The sequence below is a fragment of the Mirounga angustirostris genome, unplaced genomic scaffold (assembly GCF_029215605.1).
Source record: "Mirounga angustirostris isolate CCGP_5_RB_7025 unplaced genomic scaffold, mMirAng1.0.hap1 SCAF_14, whole genome shotgun sequence".
Lineage (NCBI taxonomy): Eukaryota > Metazoa > Chordata > Mammalia > Carnivora > Phocidae > Mirounga > Mirounga angustirostris.
Window position 1 is genome coordinate 58,536,231 of NW_026991722.1, and position 27,288 is coordinate 58,563,518.

At 41.7% G+C, this 27,288-nt stretch overlaps 1 protein-coding gene across 7 annotated transcripts in view; it reads right to left on the reverse strand.

Moving 5' to 3' along the window:
- Positions 1-15,997, reverse strand: part of PPP4R1 (protein phosphatase 4 regulatory subunit 1) — a 60,851-nt gene extending 44,854 nt beyond the window's left edge. For 2 of the 7 annotated variants that reach the window (XM_045870463.3, XM_045870462.3), the window contains exons 1-2: positions 15,345-15,869; positions 15,096-15,140 (exon numbers count right to left, since the gene is read on the reverse strand). In XM_045870463.3, coding sequence (XP_045726419.1) covers positions 15,096-15,140; positions 15,345-15,351 — 52 coding nt within the window. In that variant the 5' untranslated portion in view covers positions 15,352-15,869. Of the gene's footprint in view, positions 1-14,079; positions 14,113-15,095; positions 15,141-15,344; positions 15,875-15,907 lie in introns of those variants that run through there. The other 5 variants (XM_064577915.1, XM_045870464.3, XM_064577917.1 and 2 more) reach the window with 5 other exon arrangements.
- Between the last annotated feature and the right edge of the window lie 11,291 nt (positions 15,998-27,288).

The window sequence follows — 27,288 nt, forward strand, 5'->3', positions numbered from 1 at the left end:
AGACATACATACTAAGAAAAGATACATGGTGTAAGAATAAATACATACAAAATATACTGTTAACTATTATATGTTGTTAGTTATTACATGTCTAAATCTGCACTGGTGAGTACAAGAAGACATCAAAAAGTCAGGCAGTTCTTGGAAAATACACCGGAGTTGCCAAGCAGGACAGAGGGCAGGAAGAGGGCATTCCTGGCAGAGAGATCTAAGGATGGTGAGCGAGGAAAGACAAACCACGGCATGTCTGGCAAACTGCCCAAGGACTGTAGCGCAGGTGGGACACAGGGTTCCTATAGAAGCGAGGCAGAAAGAGTAGGGGCCAACCAAAATCAACCTAGCCTTCTAATTTTTAAAAAGTAACATTATTACATTTTGCAATATCCTCTTACCTGGCTAGAGAAGTCATACTGCCACCCTGTAATTAGGAATGGCATAGGAATGCTAAGCAACAACTTAAATTCAGTAGTAGTTACCTCTTTTGGGCAATAAACAATTCCAGGCAACATATATTCAACTGTTCTACACTAAGACTTTATTAAAATTCTCGATTATTAAATAAAATCATGTTTTTAAAGTTAAGCAAGAAGCAAAGATCATGTCTTTTCCAAGCCAAAAGACCTTTTGCCTTTACACAGCATTCTAAGAGAACCCCAGGTAGCACATCACTCCTTTTTTTTTTTTTTTTAAGATTTTATTTGTCAGAGAGAGAGACGGAGCGCAAGCAGGGAGAGAGGCAGGCAGAGGGAGAAGCAGGCTCCCCACTGAGCAAGGAGCCTGATGCGGGACTCGATCCCAGGACCCCGGGATCATGACCTGAGCCGAAGGCAGACGCCCAACCAACTGAGCCACCCAGGGGTCCCAGCACATTACTCCTCTCCCGATTATGATACCCTTAGTCGCTGGAGCAGAGGAGGAGGAAAGGAGTACAGAGAAGCAAGAAGAATTCTAATTCAGTGGAGACAATCCTGGTTCTACCTGCATCGATACCATAAGTAAGCCTCTTTTCTATTCCTTGTTAACAATGCTCAGACATACTACAAATTCATGCTAATTTCATGCTCTTTCAATAAGAATTTTGAATCTACTATTCTTAAATCTCAACTTCTCTCAGAAAATGTTCCAAATGCCTAAGTTCCCAGAACTACCCTCAAAAAATCATCTCCCATTCCTTACTGTCATAAATGTATTTGATGAACTCTCTGGCACCAAGTCAGGGGGAATAGTGCCAGTAGCCAGGAGAACAAAAGGAAGGGAGAGCGGTCTGAGTAGTGCTCCTGGCCACCATTCTACTCTTGACCACAGATATGCTTGAGAGCGTAAGATACAGAAGGGCTTCAGCTGTCCTGACGTGCTTCTCCAAACGTAGCATCTCACTACTGCTGTCTAAAGATATATTTTTCCAACAACATTGCCTTTAAACACCAACCGCCTCATCCAGGACACATTGGAGGAGGGAAAACATTACAATGGAGGAAGGAAAATAAGGCTATGTATACTATGCTTTAGGAGCAATATAAGGTAATTAGGGGCAATTCTGAGTACATGGGTTTTTTCCTGACACACCGAATCTAGAACTTAAGCTTGCTATTCTCTAAAATGACTTTTTCACCAACTTTTTTTTTAGATTTTATTTATTTGACAGAGAGAGAGAGAGAACAAGTAGGCAGAGAGGCAGGCAGAGGCAGAGGGAGAAGCAGGCTCCCCGCTGAGCAGGGAGCCCGATGCAGGGCTTGATCCCAGGATCCTGGGATTATGACCTGAGCAGAAGGCAGCGGCTTAACCAACTGAGCCACCCAGGTGCCCCTCATCCAACTTCTTAAAGAGGTAGTCCCCTTTGCAGCCTTCACCTCCTCAAGATAAGCAATCTTATTTCTCCTTCACTCTTGGGATTTTCGTCTTAAGGATCAGCAATAATTTGCCAAGATTAGAGAGCCCTTCTTAGACCTATTGTCTGACTTCTCTGCAGCACTTGACAAGGCTGACTTCTGCTATCCCAACACCCTCCTCTAAAATTCTCTTTTCTTGGGTTCTGTGGAAGTACACCATCCTGAGTATTTTTCTACCTTTCTGGACTATTCTTATTTTTTTCTGATCGTTTTATGTAGGTAGTTTCCCTCTACTTTTGTCCTCACATTTTATACACACACACACACACCCTTCTCCCCTCCCCCTTGAAAATTCATGGCTTCAACTATCACTTATAATGCAAATAACCTCCAAAATTCTGCCCTGATCCCTAGATCCATATTTGCAGGTATATCATAGAATCTCCACCTCAGTGTCACATTTGTTCTAAAAATTTAACTGCCCAAACCAATCTTATAAAAACCAGCTCCTCCTCAGGACTTTCTCCCCTGTGACTTTGTGTTCTCAAACATGAAGTCTTCACTTACCTTTTTAATGTACCTTTCTGGCCCCCATCATCGAATCAGTTGCTAAGAACTATAAATTCTACTTTTATAAAGTATTCTGTATTCCCACCTCTCAGTTCCCAACACCCTAATTCAGAGGTTCTGATGTCTTTTGCTGAGAACAAACTGGGGCACTTGAACCCCATGAGGGACACAAAGACTTTCCTGGGAATAAATCAGATGGATGACTTGAAGGGATATTCTAGACCCCAACTTCCAGGAGTACTCTTATTGCAAAAATGTGTCTAGGGGTTTGGATCCTAAGGCTTTCCCTTTTACAATGTCCGGCCTCCGACCGGACAAGTTAAAGATGTATCTCTCAGCTCCAAGGCCACCATGTCACACTGCCCCAAGGTTGGAAAAACCTCCACTGTCAAACAAATGGACCCATTGAGATACTACTGGAAGTGTTAAGAGATCAACTCTCTAAAGACTGTAACAAATACATCTACAAGTCAGATATTTTTCAATCCTTTGCTTTCAAAAAATTTGAAAGGCTGAATAGCTCATTAACCACATTTTTTCTTAACTTTATTTTATTATGTTGTTAATCACCACACATTAGTTTTTGATGTAGTGATTCACTGTTTGCCTATAACACCCAGTGCTCCATTCAATACGTGCCCTCTTTAATACCCATCACCAGGCTAACCGATCCCTTCACGCCCTCCCCTCTAGAACCCTCAGTTTGTTTCTCAGTCCATAGTCTCTCATGGTTCATCTCCGCCTCTGATTTCCCCCCCTTCATTTTTCCTTTTTTTTTTTTTAACATATAATGTATTATTTGTTTCAGAGGTACAGGTCTGTGATTCAACAGTCTTATACAATTCACAGCGCTCACCATAGCACATACCCTGCCCAGTGTCTATCACCCAGCCACCCCATCCCTCCCACCCCCCCCCACCACTCCAGCAACCCTGTTTCCTGGGATTAAGAATTCCTCATATCAGTGAGATCATATGATTTAACCACGTTTTTAAAAATTTTAGCATGTAAGTTGGAAGAAGTTCAAGGAAATTAGTGGCGCTGCTAACAAAACCCTTTCCATCAATTTATTTACGTCAACAAAATTTCTCAGTGCACATAGGTCTTAAAATAAAAAGCAGAAATGGATACTAAATATTGTCTCATTCTGGCAATAAATTACTCATCCATGAATACATACATCACTTTTTAAAAAGCCCCATCCAGGAGTGCCTGGATGGCCTAGTTGGTTAAGCATCTGAGTTCAGCTCAGGTCATGATTTCAGGGTCCTGGGATGAGCCCCAGATCAGGCTCCCCACTGAGCAGGGGAGTCTGCTCTTGCTCTCCCTCCATCCCTCCCTGCACTCGTGCTTGCTTGCTCTCTAAAAAAAAAAAAATCTTTTAAAGAAGTCCCATCCATTTCATTGAGATACCTACTCAGTAAAATTGTGTAGGAAATGGAGAGATCAAGAAAAAAAAGAACAGGGTAAAATTACCAATTTAAAAGTTTATTCTTGAAAATGGATGACAGTTGGTATCAAAGTGTTATGCTATGTAGATTCCATTTAAAAAAAACTTTGTAACAGTTACATTTATAAGTTTTGCTTCAAAAAATAACTGTAAACTTAAAAATGCATGAGATAGAGTTTTTGAAACTATTTTAGGAAGTATACAGTGATTAAATCTGAAGACCACTGCCCTCAATCATGGACTTCGTCTCCCCTCATTCTACCCCAGCTTACACATGACAACCACTTCCATCTTCCTCAAGTTGTACTCTGTTCAATACACTCCCTGCCCTTCCTCCCTCCCTTCCCTACCTCAAAACTCCCAGCAGCCAGGATTAAGGGACAACTTTCTCATGCTGTAATTCAAGGGACTCCATGATCTGGCACACCCTCTTTCCCTCTCCTGAATACAGCCCATATACAGAGGCCCACTTCCCATCACAATTCCCACAACTCTCCTGTCTTATGTGCTTATTACATTTGCCCCATTTCTGCCCTTTTACCCTCAACTCAGTTTAAATTTACCTATTTACAAACACTATCCAGGAAGTGTTTCCTCTTTTTTTTTAAGATTTTATTTATTTGAGAAACAGAAAGCACATGAGCAGGGAGAGGGTCAGAGGGAGAAGCAGACTCCCCGCTCAGCAGGGAGCCTGATGCGGGACTCGATCCTGGGACTTGATCCTGGGACTCTGGGATCATGACCCGAGCCGAAGGCAGTCGCTTAACCAAATGAGCCACCCAGGCGCCCCTCCTCTTCTAATTAAGATCTCTTCCTCCTTTGAATCCCCCAGCCTGGGTGCCCTTGCTTTTATTCTGCCAGCAATAGCAGTGTTTGAGTTGTTTTTTCTTCTTTCATTTTCTTCTGCCTGCCCCTGGACCCAAATAGATAAATTCCCTGAAGGCAGAGACTGTCCTGTTAATCTTTTTATTACCTAAAAAAGAGTCTAATGCTTCTCCTGAATAATGCACATTAACGTTTGTTAGTGAAAGGTGGCCCACAGGGATACTTGAGGGGACTAGGGTACTTCATCCTCTGCTAAGATAGTGACAAGCTCATTAGCATATTAATGCCTCTGAGAAGTACCACACCGAAGAGAATGGTTAATTTGTAGGACCTGACTTTCACCAAGCTTGATCACAACACATCCTTCTATTCGCCATACACTCTCTCATAATAGCCTCTAAAACAGAAAAAGAAAAAAAAAAAAAAAAGCAGACAATGTGTTCCCTCGCCTCCAATTTTTCCCCCGATACTACTTAGGCCACAATAAAACTTGCCAAATTTTCTGTCTCCCAATTCTTTACATTCTTTTTAGGAAATGAAAACGAGATGTACCTTGGAGATTTAATCATTTTTATAAGACTTACCTTAAGATATGGGGCTTTAAGATGATATTTTCATAAATAAACCAACAAATGAATAGGGAGAAAGGGGAAGCTCTTCTGTAAAGCAGACTGCCAGCCGGTAAATGTAAATTGATCCAAGTAAGACTCATGGACACATTCTAACACTAATGGGTCAAAGTTTGTTTGGGAATGAGATATTTCCCCAGTGTCAAAGTATTCCCCTTACTAAGTACAAAAGGAAAGAACAGAATCTTTAGGTGGAGAAATCTTGGACACATCACCTTAACCAAGTGGTTAAAATTACCACCACCAATAATGGACAACTGACATCAGGTGCCTCTTGAGATGAAGCACTGAGAAAAATCACAGTATTGCTTACGTAGTATTCCTGGTGGGCGGGGGGGAGGGGGGAGCCACAACCTGAATCAAATCATGAGGACACATATAAAACCAAACTGATTCTTCAAAAATATCAATACCATGAAAGAGAAAGGCTTTTAAAGAGGCACTACAACTAAATGCAATACTGGAGCCAGGATTGGCAAGATGGTTGCATAAAAACATTATCAAACAATCGGTGAAATTTGAAAATGGACTACTTATTACATATTTGAATTGTATCAATGTTACATTTTCTGAATCTGACTGCTGATTATGAGAGAATGGCCTTGCTCTTAGGAGATCCAGGCTAAAGGGCCTGATTTCTAAACTTATTCTCAAAAGATGCAAAGAAGATTAAGAACAATGTACACATTACATTGTGTGTATATACAAATGTATAGAGAAAACAAACTGGCAAAATGTTAACAGTAGTTGAAGGCAGGTGAAGAGTTTTGGGAATTAACTATAACACCTGTGCAACTTCTGTGTGGGTCTGAAATTTCTCAATTAATTCAATTAAATCAATTTTTCACATTTACTTTGAAAATAATTTTTTTCATTATTTGACTGCAAGTATGGTTTTATGACCATATTTAGCTTGGCCAGAGAAACCAAGACTCACCTTAGCAAGCACGTGCTGAAGGTCTACTGTGCGATGGGTACTCTGCTACTGGTAAAGGGTAAACATGGTACAGACCTTGGACTTAACAGTATAGTGCAGGGGCAGCAAATCATGGCCTGCAGGTGAAACTGGCCCCCACAGTTTATTGGCAGACAGCCCTGCTCATTCCTTTCTGTACCGCCTATGGCAACTTTCATCCTACACTGGCAGACCTGAGTAGCTGCAACAGAGACCACGTGGCCTAAAAAACCTAAAACATTTACAGTCTGGTCCTTCACTGAAACTTTCCAATCCCTGGTCTGGGAACGTAGCAGAAATGCAATTAAGTCATTGCTTGGGGAAAAAAATGAATAAAGACAACAAATTTGAAGGACCATATAACTTAGTCCTTATAGCCTCAAGCAACAGGTATGCTGTTTCAATTTGTACTTTGTGACATCAGATAGCCTTCCTTTAAATATAATTAAAAGTTTACTAAATCCTTCGAAATGACCTTTACTGAGACATATAAAGCCATCCTATAGCATGCTTAATCTCCTAATTGAAGGTAAGCAAGAATAATTTCCTAAAGTTCATTCTATGTGAGTATTCTAAAAACACTTCCCTCAAGTATACATATAAATAAGAGGCATCAGAGTGTTTATCTACTGTCAAATTAGTTACCAAGATCAGGCTTCCTGAACAGTATGTGCCAGAGGAGCATGCAGCATACCAAAGCCCTTGAAGCACGGATCTCTTCTACATTATAGATGTGTTGTTTGTTCGCTTCAGTGAGTAAACATTTTCCTTACAGTCTTATTAACCCAATTACTTTGGTTAGTAATCCTTTCTTCCAGAGGTAATCCAAATATAAAATTAGAGCTAATCCAGGTCCAAATTATCACCAACCTCTAATACTCTAATAAATGGAGTCTTGAATTTATTTGAAGTTTTGAAGTTATTTCTAGCAAAAACTAAGTTAATAGATTTAAATGTAAAAATGACTTATATCAAGTCTGACTTTGTCTATAAATATAAAGCAGTAAATTTAAATATAAATTAGATTTTGGAACGGCCACTTGAGATGATGATCAGACATATTAGATCCCATCGATGGTCTTACCCACTTTTACTGCAACAACTGGCTCTCCCATACATGAGTGCTTTAAAACACAAAGAAAAACTGTGTATTTTGCTCCTAATATTTCTATGACAGACAGGAGCAACTTAGGACAAAAATCGTTTTACCCACCAAATACTTAGAACATGTTAGTACCTTTATATCCTCCAGAACCTTTAGGAAGTTAATGACCTAAGTAAGTGATAAATTAAGGGAAGTCAAATTGGAAGGCAGTAACAATATAGTAGTAAAAGGTAATAAAGAAAGATTGTGTCACATAGGTTCATTAACCTAACACTTTCAAGTTAGGTGACTGAGCAAATTATTTAACCATCAGATAAGCCTCATCGGATACCACCTTTGTAACTTTGTGGTTACCACAGACCTCATGGGGAATACTATAAGGAAAGTACAATGCTCAACACACAGTATGACCATAAATGGTAATTAAAAAAATAAAATCCAAATTTCACCCACCGCCCTTTTGCACCCAAAGAGCTATGTTAGATGATATCTAGGAAAAGAACATCAAAACCTACAAGATCTGAATTGTATTCTAGCCTCCACCACCTTGCCGCCCTTATCTGGGGGACTTTGAGCCTAAACTTTCTTCTGCTTGAAGGACAAAGATACCATCTGCCCTCTAGCTCTTGATTTCAGTAATTTTGGGATCACTGGCTCACTAGAGGTACAACACAGCTCACAATTTTAAAGTTTGTGTGATCCTCTAGATGATATGGCAAACCAATTTAAAATATAAAATTCAACTTTTGTTCACCAGTATTCTTTTGCTACCATAAAGGCTGGCCCGAAATGTGCTTAGCATGATAGAAATAAATAAGATGTTGCTTTTCTTAATCCGGTGATCAATATGAAAGTGAATTTAGTAATTATTCAAATGTGCTTTATTGCAGAACCAACAAGGCAAATGTTTAAAGAATAATCATTTAGGGGCATCTGGGTGGCTTAGTTGGTTGAGGGTCTGATTCTTGATTTTGGCTCAGGTCATGATTTCAGAGTCCTGAGATGTAGCCCCGTATCCAGCACCGTTATGAATGTGGAGCTGCTTGGGATTCTCTCTTTCCCTCTCCCTCTGCCCTGCCCCCAACGCATGCTCGCTCTCAAATACATAAATCTTTAAAAAAAAAAAAAAAAAAAAAAAGAATTTAATCATTCAAACTTTCATTATTTATTATACCTTAGTTACATTATTTACCATACCTTAGATACCCTTCTGCTCATAGATTACAGGATCACACTTCAAGTATATGCCTTGTGATATATTTACAGTTAAAATACAATAACACCTGGGACATCTTTAAAGTATGCTGGCTGCCTCCTCTCTACTCCCCAATAAAGCCCAGATGTTAGAGGGGGATAAATGAAAGTTGAAGCCAAGTGGTAAGTATATGACTCATCTACTGTGTAGGTTTGAAATTTCCTATTAAAAAAATTAACAGCACTTTTAAAAAAAAAAATGTAATTCATCATATTAAAAAAACTAAAAAAGAAAACCATAGATGTACAAAAAGAATGTGACCAAATCCAACATCCACTCCTAATTTCGAAAAAGCTCTCACTAAACTGAGGGAAGCTTCTCAACCTGATAAAGGGCCTTTGTGAAAAAATAAACCAAACCTCAAAATTCAAAACTTCTGCTCCTCAAAAGGCACTGTTAAAACAAAAATAAGACAAGTCACAGACTAGAAAATAATATTTGCAAATCACAAGCCTGAGAAAGAACTTGTGCCTGGAATATATAAATAACTCCCAAAACTTAAAGAAAACAAATACCCAATGAAAGAATGGGCAAAAGATTTGAACAGGCACTTCATCAAAGATACATAGATGGCAGATGAGCACAAGAAACTATGAGTATTATTCATTAAGGAAATGCAAATTCAAACTACAAAAAAAAAAAAACCCAACCCACCATACATACTTAATAGGATGGCTAAAATTAAGACTGCCCACACCAAATGCTGGCAAGGGTATGGAGCACCTAGAACTCTCCCACACTGCTGGTGGGAGTGTAAAATGGTACAACCACTTTGGAAACAGTTTGGCAGTTCCTTAAAAAGGGAGACAGCCATGGGGCGCCTGAGTGGCTCAGTTGGTTGAGCGACTGCCTTCGGCTCAAGTCATGATCCTGGAGTCCCTGGATCGAGTCCCGCATCGGGCTCCCTGCTCGGCAAGGAGCCTGCTTCTCCCTCTGGCCCTCCCCACTCTCATGTACTCTCTCTCTCTTTCTCGCTCTCTCAAATAAATAAATAAATCTTTAAAAAAAAAAAAAAAGGGAGACAGCCATTCCACTCCTAGGTATATACCCAAGAGAAAGAACATATTTGTCCACACAAAGACTTGTACATGAATGCTCACCAGGGCTTTATTTGTAATAGCCAAAAACTGGAATCATCCCCTAAAGTCCATCAACATTGTAAGGACAGAGAACAGCTGAGAAAAACGAAGTACTTTGCTCAAGATAATAAATGAATAAACAGCAAGGGCCAGAATCTGAATGCAGGCCTAATGTTTACAAAACCAAGTGCTCTTTCCTCTGCACAGAACTATACTGGGATTGGGGTGCCTGGGTGGCTCAGTCGGTTAAGAGTATGCCTTCGGCTCAGGTCGTGATCCCAGGATCCTGGGACCAAGCCCCACAGTGCGGGCTCCCTGCTCAGTGGGGAGTCTGTTTCTCCCTCTCCCCCTCCGCCCACTTGTGCACGCACACTTTCTCTCAAGTAAATAAATAAAATTTAAAAAAAGGAACTACACTGAGATGTGTTCCAGAATTACAGCATGATAAATGCTCAAACACCGACCTGACATCAAGTAGGCCAACACCTGACTGAACAGGTAGGAGGATCAAAGGATGGATCTGGAGAAGGGTTAGGTGATCTGCCAGCTGAAAGATGGGTGCAAAAGTGCCCTCTTCAGAACTTAAGGGAATACAGGCCCTTTAACCTCCTTAGCCCAAATTCCATAGGTGCACCACCACCTCCTCCTCCCAAAACATTAAATTAGGTTTATTTTCAGATCCAAGTTAAATGCAAAGTAACACTTTAATTCTAGCCTAGGGACTGCTCACCCTATCATGTAGCTGATGGCAAAAATTCTTTGCCATCAAGAGAGAAAAATCCCAAATTCCAAAATATAAGACAGAGGAGTGAATATTTTAAAATATAAAATTGTTTTGATGAGAGGAGGAACTGAGGCAAAAAGACCAGAAACAATAAACCAGTGATCAAACAAATGTGGCAGACTAATGAACTTTATCTAGCAAGGGCTATTTGTCTTTCATAGGTGGAAAGAGCAAACAAAAACCTATGGTTGGTTTGTTTTTTTCCTCCCAAGTCATGCAGCTACAAGCCCAGGCAGCTGACATGCATATTTACAAAGAGTTTTCCCCCTTTTCGCTTAAAAAAAAAATTCTGTAGAGAATTGTTACCCGACACATCATTAACTGATTCTATACACATGTGGGTACCACTAAAACCATTTTTAAGCATGCTTTTCTAGGATATTAATTGTACTATCTCTAAATATTTTTCCTGTCCAGTCTTGTTGGTAGCAATCAAAATATGCTATCAAGTCTCAAGACTCACTCTTCCAAATCCCCATTTAACAACACTTCTCAATATCAGGACTTTCAAGGGCACCTTCCTACAGTTTTTTAATTCATTCCCCAGCCACTACTACACACAGCCCCAACTTTTTACTCCTTACTTCCCTAAGATGGCAAGGACTTTAGAATCTTATCAAAACTAGTTTTCAAAAGTAGTCCGAGGGCCCAGAGACTCTTTGAAAGAAGTACAGTTCGGGCAGTTATACCCAATTAGTTCTGGATCCATCCTTAATTCACTCTAATTCAACAGTGCCCTCAAACCTGAAAAACAATATAGTGTGAAAGATTTCCAAAACTTCTTCAGATACAAACAATTCTGCGGTATGGCATATGCCGTATGTAGTATAGCTCCAAAGGCTCTTCGACATCATGCTAGTTACAGATGAAAGAAAAGTTAACACAAAGACTACATAAATCATATTACACCCAAGCTTCATCCGAATGACCTCTTGGTTAAATCAAACCACATGCAGCATGCTAGATTAAGCCTCAAGGGTATTTTAAGCATGGGTTCAAACAAATTGCCTATACAACAGGCTTGGACTGCTCAATGTTGTAAACTGAGCGATTATAAGACAAGACAGTATTTCCAATACAATATTTAGACTCAGAAGGCCTAGCTTAAAATTCTGGCTGGTAGTTACGGAGTTTTCATTTCCTGAGAAAATAATTTAGTCTGTGTGTCAGTTGACTTATTTATTAATATCAGAATACCACAGCCTGCATCTCACGGGAGTGCTGTGAAGAAATCTGTTTAAGAAAGCTAACCCACCCAATCTTACTGGAAGATCACTGTAAGCCCTATCTCACCTATTTTAGAAATCTAACAACTAAAATGTAAATCACAACTGCATCTTCGGAAAACTGATAATAGAAATTTAAAATCTCTATGAAAGTCTACCTGTAATTTTGCATTGCCTCCCATTATTCAAGAAACAGAAAGGGTTTTTCCGACTCTGAAGTCACTCTGCTGAGATACCTATTCAAACGGGTGTCACTGGCTTGTTTTCACTTTGAAATTCAAAGTATGTTTCATGATACAGTATGGAAAATACCACTTTCAACCTACAACAAACTTAACAGCACGTAATCATTTCATTTACTTACCTTGAGGACCTTCTGCTATGTACATACAACGCACCATTTTTCACATACTACGATTTCACTTCTTTTTCTCAAGGGTTATCAGTCAAGTCAGTCTTTGACCAATGCTTTTCCCATTCTACCCACTTTTCTATAGGCTCTGTACAGAGACTTTGGGGCTTAAAACAAATCAACACAAAAGACCTGACACTCTTATCATGGTCTGGCAATGTGCCCCCACGTCAAGGTCCAGACCCCACCCAGGTCCCCTCCTAGTCTCCACAGCTGCAGGTCACCTGTACTATTATATTTACTCTCTTCGTAGTCTAGGTTCTGCATTTAGGAAAGACAACCAAGATCCTAGAGTTTGGCCAGAAAGTGATTTCTCCGCATCACAAGGGCCGACTTAGACCTAGCTTGGCTGAGCAGCAGGACCTGCTACACAACTACTTCGGAAGCAGACCTCCATACCAGGATTGCTTGAGACAGAAAATCAGGCTCATACGATACGTTCCAGTTTTAACGGTAGCCAAAGCTCTATTCTCTCGAACATCTCTGGGCCTCTACCTTCTCTACATTCTTCAGCTTCTCCAGGATGTGACAAGCTTTCTCGTCTTCTCTCCATTTCTCTTACCCTTGACCTAGGCATCATAGCCAGATTTGACCCTCATTCTTTCTCCCTTCACAGTAGACAGCAACTGGTCCTTCAACTGGCCACACGTTCAAAGATCCTTTGTTCCTAAATATTCCGGGTAAAGGTATCACCTGTAAAAACCTTAGCAACTGAAAAAAAAAAGTAGTAATTATTCTAACAAAGTCTTCAACCAACTTATGGATATGCAAATAAACTATTTATGCCTTCAGATATCTAATGTTTTATCCTAAACTAAAACACACTGGGAACTAACAGAACCTTTAATAAGTTAACTGCAAGCAATAGCAGCATCTATAATTGTATTAATTCTGTAGTGTAATGTTCAACATCAGTATTTCCTTCTCTGCTCTTTCTTTTAAGTTTCCCTTCCTCTTCACTCATAACCACCACCACATAATAGTCACTATTTACCAAGTAGTTTTAAGTGCTTTATGTGCATTCATTTATATAAGGCTCTAAAGACCTCTAAATAGGCAATACTTACTATACCTATCTGCAAATGACAAAACTTAAGCATACAGAGCTTAAGTGAGTTGTAGGAGTGACGATACCCAAACTGGAACAAAACAATCCGGCTTCAGAGTGTTGTCTATTAACTACTGTGGTACACTGCCTCTGATATCTTCATTAACACACTTATATTAAAACTGCTTGTATGCCACTAGAGGGCATAGATTGTGACCATCCTTTGCAAAGCTATATCCTCAGTACATAGACGTCTTGAGGCTCATGAATAAATCATTGTTGAATTCTTCACAGGTGTGCTTTCCCCTTTAGACTGCACTCCTTTAGGGTCAATGAGGAAACTGACACTACAGCTCATCCTTTAAGTGCAGGGCACCTCAGTGAAAATAAATGAATAGACAGAAGTTCTTGCTCCACACATTCCTAAACACCTGCTGAATGACGTGTCTTCTATTTATAAAGTCTAGAACCTAATTACAGGAATGAGAAGCCCCTGTTTAAGGTAACAATCAGAGCCACCTTTCCAATCCTAACTTTGCAAGCAATCAATGGCTGCCTTGAATAACCTTTTTAAACTTCTTACTAGCAGGCATAACATAAAACATTAGGTGAAATGTAAAAACTGTCCTTCACTACATTAGTACTGCTCCCTTTAAGAGAGTTTTTTTACTTAAAAAAAACCCCAGAGTTAGCAAAAGTTAATTTTGCATATGGTTCATTTGCTTTAAAAATAATTACTTCTTAGAGAACCCTTCTGAATAGTAAATTCCCCCTTACTTCACTTAAAACACCTAGGAATTTAAAAATTAAGCTTAATTTGGCCAACGGAAACCACATTAGACAATGCTAAGGATTAACTACACAATATTTAAAAGAGCAATTTCAGACTGCAACCATCTCTGAATTACTTACCTAGGTATTAGGCACAGTAAATCTCAGCATCAGGCAGGCTTTCCCCTAAATACACCACAAATTCTACCATGGTTATCATTTCAACGCAGAACAATTTCCAAATTATCTTCTGATGCTTAGAAAAGCACACACGAAATAAACAAATTCCTTTGTAAATATCAGTTCCTTCCTGACACTATTCTGGAGACAATGTCAAGGTTGTTTTTTTCCCTCCTTTTTTGCTTTTTTAAACAAAAGATCGACTCTTTTAAAACGTCCCTTTCTCAAAGAAAAGCTGAAATTGTAATACTTATGGCGGTCTGGGTGATTCGCGAACATTTGCATTAAAGAAATAGCTCTCTAAACCTAGTAACTCCTGCTAAGGCCACACCTTCTAACCTTCCCGTAATCCACAAATCACGGGGGTGGGGGGGGGTGGGGGGTGGTGTCGAGGCAATCTAAAAACTGCTCGGAGCTAAAGGGAAATTACAGGTATGTAGTCTCCACACAGCCAGAGCCCAGGCAACTGAACCGAGGCGGCGGAACGGGGACCAGGCTCCCCTACAGCTGGCCGCCGAGTGATACGAGCGAGCAACTCTAAGAAAACACACCTTCCTTCTCCCAGCCTCTTCCTTCCTGGGGGGAGAGGCAGGGGTGGGGGTCCGCGGAGAGCCCCCACCAGGAACAAGCACACCCCAAATGCCCATTTCACATTTCGGCCCTGCCACTTTCTCCTCCCGAAACAGACGCCGAGCGGCCCCCGAGCCCACAGCCGCCCGGGGGGTTATGCGAGGGTGGGCGACGCGGCAGAGCCCGGCCTCGGGCGTCAGACAGGGCATCTCTCGCCGCCCGCGGACCCGGGCGCGCCGTTCCCTCCCCGAAGCGCAATGCTCCCTCCAGCTCGCAGCCCCTGCCGGCCCAGGGCCACGCCTCGCCGAGCCCCATCTCCGCCGGCCCGACCCAGGCCGCCGCCGCCCGCCCTTCCCGGCCGCTCCCGCGGGCCGCCGGAGCCGCGACAGCGAGGCGGGCGCACTCACATCCGTCCGCGTCCTCCTGCAGGTCCTCCTGGAGCAGCGAGAGATCTGCGCCGAGGGGAGAGAAGAAAGGCCCGGTCAGCGCCCCCGGGACCCGGCGCGCCGCCCCCGCCGCCCGCCCTGCCAGCCCCGCGGCGCCTCCCCGCGCCGAGCCCCCGCGCCGGCCGTGAGTCGGGGCGGCGGCGGGCGGGCGGGCGCGGGGAGGAGACGCCGCTGCTGCCGCCGCCGCCGAGAGGACAGGGGGCCACGTACCCGCCATCTTGTGGTCGCCCCCTCCTCCTCGGTCTCCCGGGGATCCGGGGCTACATGGAGCGGCGCGAGCCGGGGAGCCGGGGAGCGCGCGCGGGAGGGGCGGCAAGGAGGAGGGCCAGGCCGGCGGGGGCGCGCGCGGGGGCGCGCGGGGCGGGCCGAGGGCCCGGGCCTGGGCCGCAGGCGGAGAGGCTCCCGGACGCCGGGGGGCGGGCAGGCGCCGTGGACCGCGGGCCCCGGGCCTCGCCCCGCCTCGCCCCGCCGCTCCGCGCGGCTCCCGGGCGGCCGGCGCCCTCTCCTCCCGCCTCCCTCGCTCCCGGCCCGGCCCGGCGGCGCGCGCTCACACCCTCGGCCGGAGGCGCCCTCACGCCGAGCGCTGCGACAGACGCGCGCAAGTTGCCGCCGGCTCGGGACCCTGCGCCGTGTGCCCGGAACCGGGCCCGGGTGGGGCCTCCCGTGCCCCGGCCGGCTTTATTGGGTCACCGGCCTCGCCCACCGCCTCGTCGGCCACGGCCCTTCGCGGGCTCGCCGTTCGCCCCGCGCCCCCTCCCCAGGGCTGCACGTACGTCGTCGGCGATCCGAGGCCCGGCGGAGGCCGAGGGTCCCACCCTCCGGGTGGAGGAAGCGCCGCCTCCCCGCGCGCCGGGGGCCCTCGCGAAGTGGCTGGTAACAAAGCCCAGGGCCCGGCCGTACCGTGGTTGAGTGACAAAGTCATCCTAGCGCAGCCCGCTTTCCCACCCGGCGCGTTTAATTTTGAGGCACAGATGATTGCCCCCGTGGCCTGCCCTTCGTGCGCTGACAAAGCGGGAAACGCTCCAGCAAGAGCGCCGGCAGGCCTGGGTTCAGATCTCGAGTCTGCCATTTACTTAGGTGTGTAACCCGTTTGTAAATGAAGGATGATACCTGGCTCAGGATTACTGTGATTAATGAAGAATGTAAGGAACCTAGCAGGGTACTTGGTATCTGGAAGGTGCTCGATGAAGGGTGCCTATGATTAGCTTTTTCTTTTTCTTTAGTTTAAATAATTTTGCGAGCACTTGATGTGCAGGACTGAAATCACTATTACAAATTTTATTCCTGCTTTTTTTTTTAAAATTTACGTGTGTTAAGTGATTAGCTCAAGTGCAAAGTGGAGGCTGAATCCAGGTTTTCTGACTCCATTTCACACTGTCCTGCCTCCAGGATTCTAATCGATTCCAACTCCACCTAACGCCTCCAAAATTGTAATCTCCCAAAGTGGAGAACAAAACACCCGATTATTTAATTGATGCCATATTGGCAGGTCTGGTTTCTTGAAGAGGAGAGGAAATTCTGAATAATCAGCATGTCTCTTTCTGTATTGTGGTCTTCACCAAGGACACTATCAGTTGACCCTTGAACTACACAGGTTTGAACTGTATGTAGATTTTTAAAATAAATATATTAGAATATTTGGGGAGATGTCCAACGATTTGAAAAAACTCAAACAGCATAGCCTAGAAATAGCGGAAAAAGAAAAAGGTATTATTGTAAGAATGCAGGATATAATACATATTATATACAAATCAACTGGGTTATTGGTAAGGCTTCCAGTCAACAGTAGGCTATAAATAGTTAACTTTTGGGGAGTCAAAAGTTTTACATAGATTTTTGACTGCAAGGGGGTGGGCACCCTATGCCACTGTATTGGCATTTAATGCCATTGGGAATCAAACTAAGGATCAGATCGATCCTCTGAAATTCATAATTCTGTGTAATAAAAGGGGTTCCACATAGCTATTCTAAAAACTTTCAGCTGTTACAAGGTGGATCACAAATTGTACAGTGTGTATTAAATTTCTAGAAGCAATAAAAATCAGAATAGAATCTGTTAATCCAGATGTGTGTCTATTTTTCTCAACATAGAATAATTAAAACTAAAGGCCAAACTCATATCCCATTTCTTCCCTTGCAGAATGCCGTTCTGTGAATTCAGCTGACACTAATTCTCAAAATGCAGCTAGAAATTCACAAACTATTAACAGAAACCAGTCACGATTGACTCAGTCCATGAGAGTTCTGCCCTGCTTGTATATTGTCTTGTTGACCACCTACCATTTTAGCAATTCTGGGTAGAAAGGAGGAGGGGAGAGGATTTGGTTCTTTGCACTAAACTGGTGATTTTGCAAGAACACAAAATCTATAGAGTGCTAACTATACTTCAGCCACAAAGACAACGATATCTATCTGGACAATCTACCCCAGCAGTCGGATTTATAATTCTCAGTGATGGTGGTAGAACAGATTATGTACCAATTGCTGGCCTGGGGTACAGAAAGATGAAGGAACTCTGCCTTTGGTAACTAGGCCTCAGTAAACTCATCTCACTGTTCTCTGACAAGGCAGCAAAGGAGGAGGGTCTGTGTAATTCTGTCCATGTTCTTCCAGAACTATGCATTCTTTATCCTACCTGCTTTACATGTTACTACAGGTTCTTTTAGGAAGTATGGTTTTTAGACATTTCAGTGAGGATTTCCTTATTCACAGTTCAGCGTAAGTACATGTTTTTTACATTTGATTTTCTTTCTCTACTTTCATAAGGATAAGATAAATGGTTTTTATTTTTTAAAAAGATTTTATTTATTTATTTGACACAGAGAGAGAGCACAAGCAGGGGGAGCAGCAGAGGAAGAGGGAGAAGCAGACTCCCTGCTAAGCAGGGAGCTTGCTGCGGGGCTCGATCCCAGGACCCTGGGATAATGACCTGAGCCAAAGGTAAATGCCCCACCGACTGAGCCACCGAGGCGCCCCAAGATAAATGGTTTTTAAACCAGCACTTATAAAATTCACTCTGTTCCCTCATTAAAAAATGATATATAAACAAAGAATAGCAATCATTTTCCTATATACTCTTACTCCAATTTCACTTATAATGTAGCCTGTGGGTTCCAGAAGCTGTAAGTGGTGAGAGCACAACAGGAAGTGTCAACTCTGAACCTGTTTTGCCACTGAAATCTGTAAATTAGAGGGAATGGCACAAGTCAATTTTTTAAAAGATTTTATGTATTTTTTTTTAAGTAATCTCTACACCAAACATGGGGCTCAAACATATAACCCGGAGGTCAAGAGTCAAATGTTCCACCAACTGAGCCAGCCGGCATCCCACAAGTCCATTTTTTAAAAAGTATTATCTAAGTATGTGGCTACAAAGGCCTGGATTTTTCAGAATAAGTACTCTTTCAAATACTCGTGAAAACTTCCATTAGTTGCCAAGGAGGCTTGGAGATTGATGTATTTGGCTCTTCAAAAACAAACACAATAAATATCATGGGGAAAATTTTACCAGTAAAAAAACCTACCCGGCATTGCTTGAGGCTCTCCCATTTATTAGTTTTTGTATCGCTAATTGAACTGTTTGCTTTTTTCTTCAGAATGTTCATTCTTGAAGCTGAGAAGATATAAAAGGCAGACCTATTAGTTACTGTTTTGAATAATGAAAAAATGAAATCAGTCTGAAAATGGAGAAACACTTAACACGAGAAAGTGCTTTTTAAACACATTTTTAACATTCATTTTTATTCATCTCTGTGTTTTTGGGAGCCAGGATGATGAGATGTCCCTCATAGACTGCCATTCCCAAGTAAAAAGAACAAACATTTTCCTCTTTCTTTCTTTTTTAATTAATTGCCCCAATTAATCTCTTATCAAAAGCCTCCTTTACATATTCTGGTAAATTGCATAAAGGTAAATATTTGTGTAAAATTTTTCTTATCTTTTTGTTCCCTTGCCTCTTCTAGCTCCCTTTGAAGTTCTATGTCTGGGTGGACCTTCCAAAATGTGAAATATTAGCCTTTCCTAGATCTTCAATAGTTTGGTTTTGTTTTTCAAAGACATTGGATCTCTTTTTACTCAAATCAGCTAAAGATACATTTTCTCAGATTATCCTAAAAAAGAAAGAAAGACTGGAGGGAGAAATAGCTACAGAACTGAGCTCCATCTGAGTCATCCTTGTTCATGCCATTCTTTCTCTATTTACAAGAGTTGAAGACTGCCCGGTGAATTCGGTAGAACAGAAGCTCTGTCCCAGGGTCAGCGACTGCTGCAAGTTTTAGTATAGGCTTGTCCTGAACAGAAGAGAGCATCCTGTTAGAACCACTACTGTAAACCAAGTATAAAAGAAAATAAACCCTCAGTTTCTTATCCACGGCATGAAGTGCTCTCCTGTTTTCTGCGTTAGTAGAGCCTAAAGGGATTCTTCACTGAGAATGTAGTTATTCCAGCTGAAATACAGCATCCTATACAATTTGTTTCACAATGTTTAACTTTATGGTGGATACTAAAATGTGAAAATGATGAGCAATAAGTACATTAAAATAGCAGGGTTTTTTTTAAAGATTTTATTTATTTATTTTACAGAGACAGACGGAACACAAGCAGGGGGAGTGGGAGAGGGAGAAGCAGGCTCCCCAATGAGCAGGGAGCCCAATGTGGGGTCTGATGTGGGGCCCCATCCCAGGACCCTGGGATCATGACCTGAGCCGAAGGCAGACGCTTAACGACGGAGCCACCCAGGCGCTGTAGAATAGCAGTGTTAATTTTCTCTGTGCCTTTCTCTAAAATGCAGAAAACGTTAGCTGCAGTTCAAAGCAATGTGGAAGAGCCTACCCCACACAGTATGTGCTGAGGAAATGCTTATTATTCTAAATCTGGACGCATGAGTCAAGTTGAACCGGGAAAAGACCATAGGTAAACCACATACTGAAACCCAGATGCCTTGATTTTAAGGTCACTTCACAGTAATGCTGCTCTGTGGGTCTATGGTTCAGAAGAAATTGCTTCCATTCTCATTTCGCTTCTGTGTAACTCTTTGTAACCAATTGCTTTTGTTCCAGGTCTTTGATTCCTTCATTTGATAGAAAAATAAAAAATAAAAAAAATTAGCCCAATGACACAATATGTTTCGTACACAAGATAGCTAATCCAGTTTTAAAGCTTTTTATTTTGAAATAATTACAGATTTACAGGAAGTTGCAAAACATGTACAGGGAGGTCCTGTGTACCCTCCACCCCATTTCCCCCAATGGTAATAAAGTGCATTTGGCAACATTTTTGAGTTGTATGTGTCAGATATTATGCTGAGTGCTTTTATGTACTTCCTGATTTAATCCTTAAAACAACCTTGTGAAGTAAGCACTGATATTACCATTTCTTTTTAAATATTTTATTTATTTATTTGAGAGAGAGGGAGAGAGCATGAGCATGGGGAGGAGGGTTATGCGGAGGGGGAGTTGTTAGTTGGGGGAGGGGCAGGGGCAGAGGGAGAAGCAGGCTCCCTGCTGAGCAGGGAGCGAGAGAAGGGCTGATCTGAGGACCCCCAGGATTATGACCTGAGCGAAGGCAGCTACTTAACTGACTGAGCCACCCAGGCGCACCATTTTTTTTTTTTTTTTTAAAGAGAGAGACAGGAGAGAGGGAACACAAGCCGGGGAGTGGGAGAGGGAGAAGCAGGCTTCCTGCTCAGCAGGGAGCCTGATTTGGGGCTCCATCCCAGGACTCTGGGATCATGACCTGAGCCGAAGCAGATGCTTAACGACTGAGCCACCCAGGTGCCCTGATATTACTATTTTTAAAGTAAGGGAAACCAGAGCTCAAAGAGGTTAATTATTTTGTCAAAAGTCAGATCGCAAATAGGGGAGTTGGAATTCAGACACTGGAATCCTCATTCTAATAGCATTTGTATATCATCATGTCCACAACTTTTCCATCAAAACTTCCTCAGCCCGTTTCTCTGGCATTGAGAGAGGCTCTGTCCTTTTATGTGTACGATCTTGCCAACTAGGCCATCACTATTTCCTGCTGATTGAACCATTGAAACACTTAAGATCACCTTTTCACTCTTTTCTCACACAACATCCTGACCAGAGTATTAACCACTTCAAACCCTACTAGCAACTTTCTAACTAGGCTTTTTTAGTTCACTCTGGCCAAGGATGCAAAAACTGTCTTTCTATATTTTGCTCATATCAATTCCATGAAAATCCCAAACATGTGCCTTAGTAGCATCTTCCCAGTAACGAGACTTACTGTGGCAATCAGTTTGGAATGTGTACAAGTGTCTGATCACTGTGCTGTACACCTGAAACTGACATAATATTGTGTGCCAATTACCAAAATTTAAAAAAAAAAAATATATATATATATATATATACATAGGCGCCTGAGTGGCTCAGTTGGTTAAGCATTTGCCTTCAGCTCAGGTCATGATCCCAGAGCCCTGGGATCTAGCCCCGCATGGGGCTCCCCACTCCACGGGGAGCCTGCTTCTCCCTCTGCCCATCTGTGCTCTCTCTCTCTCTTTTTGTCAAATAAATAAAATCTTAAAAAAATACATATATATACACATGTATGTATATATATAGTGTACCAAATGCCCTTTGCTTCATTAGCTGCCGTTTACCACCACTTAACTCTTCTGTTTTAAGCCAAGTTATCCTGGGTTAAGACAATCTTGAACCTGAATCTGTTTGTTTGTTTTTGCTGTTGTTGCTCTTGTGGGGAGAAGGGGAGGGAGAGATTCTACCTTTTTGTGACATATATTCTTTTTGTTTTTCCAGTTATAAAAATAATGTATAGGGGCACCTGAGTGGCTCATTTGGTTGTGTATCCAACTCTTGGTTTTGGCTCAGGTCATGATCTTGGGGTCATGAGATCGAGCCCTGCATTGACCTCTGTGCTGGGCATGGGGTCTGTTTAGGATTCTCTCTCCCCTGCTCACACACTCTCTTTCTCTCTAAAATAAATAAATAAAATCTTTAAAAAAATACATGTATAAAATTCCAAAACAGTATAAAGAAAAAATAAGAAATGCCAAAAATCTCCCAATTCAGCCATTACACTACAGAACACTATTGTCCCTTTACCTCCTTTTTTAAGCTTTCAAGGTCCTACATAAAAATTTTTAAACACCCTTTATCGAGATATAAATCACATACTATAAAAGTGAGCCATTTAAAGTGTAGAGTTCAATGGTTTTGAGACTATTCACAGAGTCGTACCACCATCACCCCATCTAGTTTGAGAACATTTCATCACCCTCAAAAGAAACGTATCCATTAATAGTCACTCTCCTTTACCACACACACACACTTTGGGCCCTAGGAAATTACTAATTTATCTCTGTCTGGATGGATTTGCCTCTCTGGATGTTGTATATAAATGGATTCATAAGATATGTGGTCTTTTGTGACTGGCTTCTTTCACTCAGCATAATGTTTTCAAGATTCATCTATGTTGTAGCATCTATCAGTATTCCATTCCTTTTTATGGATGAATGATACCTTATTATACAGATATACATTTTATTTATCCACTCATTAGTTGATGGACATTTGGATTGTTTCTACTTTTAGCTATTATGAATAATGCTGCTATAAACATTTATATGCAAGTTTGTGTGTAGATTCGTGCTTTCCATTCACTTGAATATATACCTAGGATTGGGATTGCTGGATCCCATGGTAACTCTATCTTTAGTCTTTTGAGGAATTGCCAATATTTGTTCAAAGCAGCCACACCATTTTATATTCCCATTAGTAATGTATGGGGGTTCCAAATTCTCCACATTCTCCTACATAAGATGTGCCTCTTCCAAAGTAAAGCTGTCATGATTCATAAATGGTGTGATTGTGTATGTGGAAAATACAAGAATCTAAAAATAAATTATTAAGAAGTAAATTTAGCAAAGTCACTAGACACAAGGTCAGTTCTATGTATGTCAGTATTCAATAATTATGCATAGATCTAAAAATGTAATACCATTTACAATAGCATTTAAAAAGTCAAATCCTAGAAATGAATCTAATGGAAGATATGAAGGACCATTACATACAAAACTAGAAAGACATTATGGAGGGAAAATTATTAAATTCTTAAGTAAAATGTAAGGCTACATCAAGGCCATGGATTAGAAAACTCAATTTTGTAAAGATGTCAATTGCATTAGATTCAATTCATTCCTAATAAAAATCTGAACAATTTGTGTGTGTGTGTGTGTGTATTGACAGTCTGATTCGAAATGTCCATGGAACTGCAAAGGGCCAAGACAAGAATAGCCAATAATTTTGAAGGACAACCAAGAAATGAGACGAATTTCCTTATTGGACATCCAGACTTATATTAAAGCTACAAAAATTAAGAGTGTATAGTGTTGGAGTGGACATAACAAATAGACCGACAAAGAGTCCAGAAACAGACCCAAGCATGTATGAATTGCCTGATTTATGACAGCAGCAGCAATATAGAGTTGTAAGAGAAGGACAACAGTAGCACTGTAGAGTTGTAACAGAAAGCTAATGCTGGGTCAACTGGTGTGCCACGTGAGAAAAAAAAAAAAAGAAAAGAAATTTGACCCCTACTTCACTCCACACACAAAAATCAATTCCAGAGGGGTTATGATACAAATATGAAATGTAAAACAATAAAGCTTTAAAAGATCTTCAGCCACTTTAGAAAATAGTTGGCAATAATTTCTAATGCCAAACATACGCAGAACCTATGGCCTTGGTGTAGGGGGTTGATTTCTTAGACACAATAACACCAGCTGTGAGGGAAAAAGATAAATTGGACTATCCTAGAAGTTCTGTTATGCAAAGACACTATTAGGAGAGGGAAAACACATGCTGTAAAGTGGAAGATAATATAAATACAAAGATATACAAAGAACTACACAAATCAATAAGGAAAGGACAATCAATAGGAAAATGGGCAATAGATACATCATAAAAGAGCATATCTACATGGCTAAGAAACTTATGAAAAGGTGCTTAATATAATTTCTCATCAGGGAAATATAAATCAAAACTATGGTGAGATTCTATAATACACCCACCAGAATAGTGAAAAGCTTGAAATACCAAATATTTTTGTGGAGTCTATTACTTTTCTGTTGATGCTATCACAAACTACCACAAATTTAGTGACTTAAAGAAAGCAACTCAAATGTATTCTCTTACCGTTCTGTGGAAGTCTGTCTGAAGTCTGACATGAGTCTCGCTGGGCTATATCGATGTTTCAGCAGGACTGCATTCTTTTCTAGAGGATCTACAGAAAAATTCATTTCCTTGCTTTTTCTAGCTTTTAGGGATCTCCATGTTTCTTGGCTCTTGTCCTTCTTCCTTCATCTTCATAGCCAGCAACATTACCTCTCTATGACCATCCCTCCATGGTCACATCTCCTCTGACTCTCCTCCTCTCTCCCCCACATTTAAGGACTCATGTGATGACATTGGGCCCACCTGTATAATCCAGAGTAATCCCTCTCTGTCAAGATCCTTAATTTATTCCCAGCTACAGAGTCCATTTTGCCATGAAAGATAATATATCTACAGGTTCTGGGAAGTGGGACAGTGGACACCTTTGCAGGGGGAGCATTATTCTGTCTACCACATAGAGTGACACAACTTTCATACAATGCTCTTGGGGATTTGGTTCAACCACTTTAGAAAATAGTTGGCAATAATTTCTAACACCAAACACACACAGAACCTATGATCCAGCAATTCCACTCCAAAAGATATGTACACATTATGTACACCCAAAAGTAAAAACTCCCAAACTAGAAAAAATCCAAGTGTCCATCAGCATTCGGGATGGATAGATAAGGTTGTGGTATATTCGTATGATGGAATACTATATAGCAACAAAAATGAATGAGCAAGTATCACGTACTGTAAAATGAATGACTCTCACAGATGTAACATTAACTCATAGAAGCCAGACAGCGAAGAATACATTCTGTGTGATTTCATCTGTTCAAGATTTAAAAACAGGCAAAACTATCTTTGGTGTTAGAAGTCAGTTATAGAGATTAATCTGGGGTGGGGGGTGGGGGGATGGGTGGATACGATTAAAAGAAGACTTAAGCAGGGATTCTGCATGTTGGAAACATTCCATCTCTTTTTTTTTTTTTTAAGATTTTTTATTTATTTGAGACAGAGAGAATGAGAGACAGAGAGCATGAGAGGGAGGAGGGTCAGAGGGAGAAGCAGACTCCCTGCCGAGCAGGGAGCCCGAGAGCCCGATGCGGGACTCGATGCGGGACTCGATGCGGGACTCGATCCCGGGACTCCAGGATCATGACCTGAGCCGAAGGCAGTCGCTTAACCAACTGAGCCACCCAGGCGCCCAACATTCCATCTCTTAACCTGAGTGAAGGTTGCATATGTGTGAACTCTGTAATAATTTTTCATGCTGTATCTTATGATTTGGGCATTTTTTTCTATTTGCATGTTTTACTTTATTTTATAAAGTTTTATTAAGCATGCAAGTAACGTGAATATACTTAACTGTACTAAACTGTACACTTAAAAATGGTTAAGATGGTGAATTTAATATTATGTGGCTTTTTTTCCCCACAATTTAAAAAAAATTACTAAGAAAAAAAAATCATTTGCCTCTTCTAGAAAAGCCTTTGTGACAAAATCCAAGCCAGCACTTAAGACTTTCACTGATTTTTTTCTTTATATCATCTTTAGGGAGAAATGAAGAGGAGGAAAAGGAGGGGTGGGAAGGGCATGGGGAGGAGGGAAGGGGAGGAGGAAAAGGGGGGGAGGGGAAGGGCAAGGAGAGGAGGAGGAAGGGGAGGGGAGGAGGAGGCAGGAAGGGAGCGAAGGGGAAGTGCTGGGAGAGGAGGACAAGGGGAGGAGGAGGAGGAAGAAGAAGAAGAATGAGGCGGAAGAGGAAAAGAAAATGTTTACCTAACTCAATTTGATTATTTAGTAATTATTTTGTCTTTTCAAACAAAGTGTTCTTCTCTGAGCAAGGCAAACTTTGCCTTTCTCCAGGCAAATTAAAGAAACCAATGTACATCCTTTGTTTTATTCCTACCTATCTTTTCTCTGTTACCCCTCATTTCTTCCCTTCCCTGGTAAGTCTTCAACCGTGTTTTCCTCAGCTGCAATTTTGGGTGCTCAGTCTCTTCCTGCCCGTCCATGCCCCTTGGGCATAAAGCACCTGTAAAAGTCCCCAGGCCTGGAATTTGAGAGCACAGGGCATCTGAAGCCAATAATGGGACAATCCCTCCGTGTCCGCGTGACTCGCACACAGCTGGGCAGCGTGGTGGAGTCAGCAGGGCCCCAGCTTAGATCCTGGCTTTGCCATCCCATGTCTGTGGATTTTGAGCAATTGCCTCACCTCTTTCTGATTTGGCTTCCATGTTTGTGAAAGGGCAATCATAAAATAAAGTGCCTTCCTCATGGGCCACTGGTGAGGACTGGTGAGGTACCTGTAAAGTGCTGAGACAGAGGCTGGTACATGGTAATGACTCAGGAGTAAACTCAACAGAGAACTTATTAAATAGTCATCCACTTGGAGCATCTGAAATTACTGATGTAAGGAGTCGTGTTAGTAGATCTGGCTGAATTCCAATAAACTTTGCCTCTGATTGCTTTCTATTTTTAGCTGTCACTGCTCTTCAGAAAATGGAAATGTCAGCCCCCCAAATTTAATGGCATTCAGGATGGCCTGGGATCCCCATGCTCACAGAACTCTCATTTCTATCCTTCAGCTGTTTTAGAGATAAATAATGCATATCTTGGGGATGTAACGGCATTCGACCTCAGCCTTGGTGCTCAGCCCAATTCTGTGATTTAACATCAGCTTTGCTTTCATCCTTTGGAAGGCCAAACAGCCCAGTGCTTCCGGAGCGACATTTCTAGAATCCCTGGGATGAGGCTGCTCAATGATCAAGCATACGCACAGGTTCCCAAAGCATCTAATCGGTGTGACAGTGTCAACAAGGGCAATAACCGTGGCATGGGTTTGTTGTTATTATCTGAAGACACCCTTTTAAATACAATTAAGCATTCTAAATATAACTTGGAGGAAAATTTCCTTACGTATTTCCCGTGTTGAAATTCTGCCAATGAAAAGTGCTACATAAATTTATAATTGCCAGAGTAAATGCTGCAATATTCATGAATATTGTGAAAAC